The 2,514-nt window shown below is 40.3% G+C and overlaps 1 protein-coding gene across 1 annotated transcript in view; it reads right to left on the minus strand.

The window, feature by feature from the left end:
- Window positions 1-1,915: 1,915 nt before the first annotated feature.
- The window catches only part of SCRN1 (secernin 1), a 26,302-nt gene continuing 25,703 nt past the window's right edge, over window positions 1,916-2,514 (minus strand). Inside the window, exon 7 of the mRNA XM_009070220.1 lies at window positions 1,916-2,514. This exon is cut by the window's right edge and continues 84 nt beyond it. Within this exon, the coding sequence (XP_009068468.1) occupies window positions 2,455-2,514 (60 nt within the window). The 3' untranslated portion in view covers window positions 1,916-2,454.

Here is a 2,514-nt window from a genome sequence, read left to right on the forward strand (position 1 = left end):
CTGTGCTCAAAACAATTTATTAATTCTGTCATATAAGCAGTTCCAAATACGGACAAACTCCCACAAGATAATTGCAAGTGTTGGTTTCTTCTTTCTTAAGAAACAGGCAAATAAGACCTATTATTTTTTTAGCAGGAACACCTTCTTTCATCTTGCCTCCCCCCAACTATCAAAGGTTAGAAATCCAAGTTGTGCAAAATAGCTGTGTGAAGTGGTATATCCCAATTTTGGCCCTCTGGCTGGAGTAATCATTTTATCCCTGCTCTCCCCTTGGTTCACAAATACCCAGCTACTCCTGTCAGGATGCAACAACATACAGAACCAGAAGCAGCTTTAAAATTCACCATGGTGTGTGTTAAGTGTTCTCTGATTAGGAGTATTTTCATTCAAAGTACCCTTTCATTCCAAAAGTGATTTCATGGGAAATCCATTTACTTCAGTTATGGGCAGCTGGCACACACACATTTCTCTTCTGGCAGGCTTCCTCCAGCACAATACCCTCTGAAATTAACTCTGCTTCTTGCAGTCCCTATTCTGGCTATGTAGAGAGAAGCTAAGTTTCAGGGTTTACTTGTGTATTTTCTCCTTCCCTTGTCTCCATTTTCAGAATATCTAGGTACAGGAGCTGCTCCTGTAATAGAGAACATGGGAGGAAGGTATTGTGAATGGGAGATTATTAGGTAGGCCATAAAAGAAAAATATCTTCATCTTGTTTGCTGTAAGTTAAAAGGCCCAATGTTTTCTTGTCCAGTTGCCAGTTGTCATATAAGGCCAAAGGCCAAAATAATGAGTCTGAATGGAACAATTTCATTTAAAAAATCCTGAGAATGCAGCGTGCCAATATGGCAATGACTGTTTCCCTGATGCACCACTTACAGTTTCAAGTTGAGGTGTTGCTGCCTTCTAAGGAGTTTTTACTTTCTCAGTACAGACATCTATGGTTCTTTACCATTCACCTTCCCAAGCAGTGAAGGATTTTAACTCCAATGCTAACTTCCACTTATTAAAGAGATGGACTTCTTGTCTGAACCTCCTGTTTAAAAAACCAGTCACTTTCTCTGGGCACAGGAAGCAGTGCTTACTGGTTTAATTCTTGAAGTGTTTGCCATATCTCACTTCCATGAAAGTGAGACATGAAAAGAAAATACATGAGAAGCAGGCTTGCCATGTCTCACTTCCATGAAAAGAAAATACATGAGAAGCAGGTCTGCCTGTAGGACTGTCAAGAAAGGGAAGCATGCTGCAGAACTGCACTTAATAGAAGGAAGCATAAGACAGTCTTTTCTAAGCCTAACCAGTTGGGATTGCCACATCCACCAGTAACTCACTGGTACTTCCTGGATTCATCAGCCATGTGTCTCATCACAGAGATTACTGGAAACAGTTCAGCAGTACAATGGCAGAAAGATGGAGAATGGCCAGGAATTGATCAATGTCCAGCATCTATTCCTTAAAAACATTCCAAATTTGTAGCTTGTATATAAATACAGCACCTTATTAATTGCATCTCTAGGGCTAATAGATTATGTGTAGCTGTCTTGGGTATCCAGGCTGGCTCTGCATTTCAGTACTTGGTACTAGAACAGCAGCCAGGTGTATTACAAGCACAAGCTGCCCTAAGCCGGGTGCAGGTGAAGGCAAAACTTTAACCTGAGGTACTTAATTCTGATAATTTGACAGGCATAATGTCAGGTGTCGAGTTACTGTAACCAGATATGCCCATATGAGGCCAGCACAAGGTCAAGAACCAGGACTTACCTTCCTGCCCCTCCCCCAAACTGGGATTTCAACTCTATCATTCTCTGTATGAATTAGCAAGAAGAGAAAAATGCAAGTCAGCTTTGCTGCAAGCCTAGTCCTGAGCAACAGAGGGAAAACCAGATTGCTTTCAATGACGATATGGCAGTTAGCCTGATGAAGTTAATCTTTGCTTTAATTGGTTGCCCAACATACATGTTTAAACATTCTGTACTAAATTAGCCAGCATGCACACAGTAATTGGACCAGTCAGTGACTTTCTCCTTTCACTATATACATACACAAACAGGAACACCACAAGATTGGACAAAGGAAAGCAATTTGTTAACCGGATACAGCTAGCAAGTAACATTTTTTCCTCTAGAAATGTTTGTTTCCTGCAAATTCACAAGTGTGAAGACTTTCTTTCAAGGCTTGAAGAACATTGCAGTCTTCCAGTGAAAAGGCTAACAATAGCCACCGTAGCTGAAATGAGATAAAATTTGTTGAAAATCCATTAAACAAAAAGCTGCCTACAATGAAGCAGGGGAAAAGGGAATTTGGAGACAATTTGAGCAGGTAGAAAGATGGCTTTGGACCTGATTCTGAACACCTTTAGCTTAGTGTAAAAAAGAAGAGGTTCAGAATTGGATCCAACATTTCACATTTACTGGTACCAGAAACTCAGTATCTAAAGAATTGAAGTGTTTGCTTACTTTATTTGAAGAACTTTAGTTCTGTGTCAACACAGTCATAGAAAAGATCCACTACTTCAGC

Source organism: Acanthisitta chloris, unplaced genomic scaffold (genome assembly GCF_000695815.1).
Source record: "Acanthisitta chloris isolate BGI_N310 unplaced genomic scaffold, ASM69581v1 scaffold24692, whole genome shotgun sequence".
NCBI lineage: Eukaryota > Metazoa > Chordata > Aves > Passeriformes > Acanthisittidae > Acanthisitta > Acanthisitta chloris.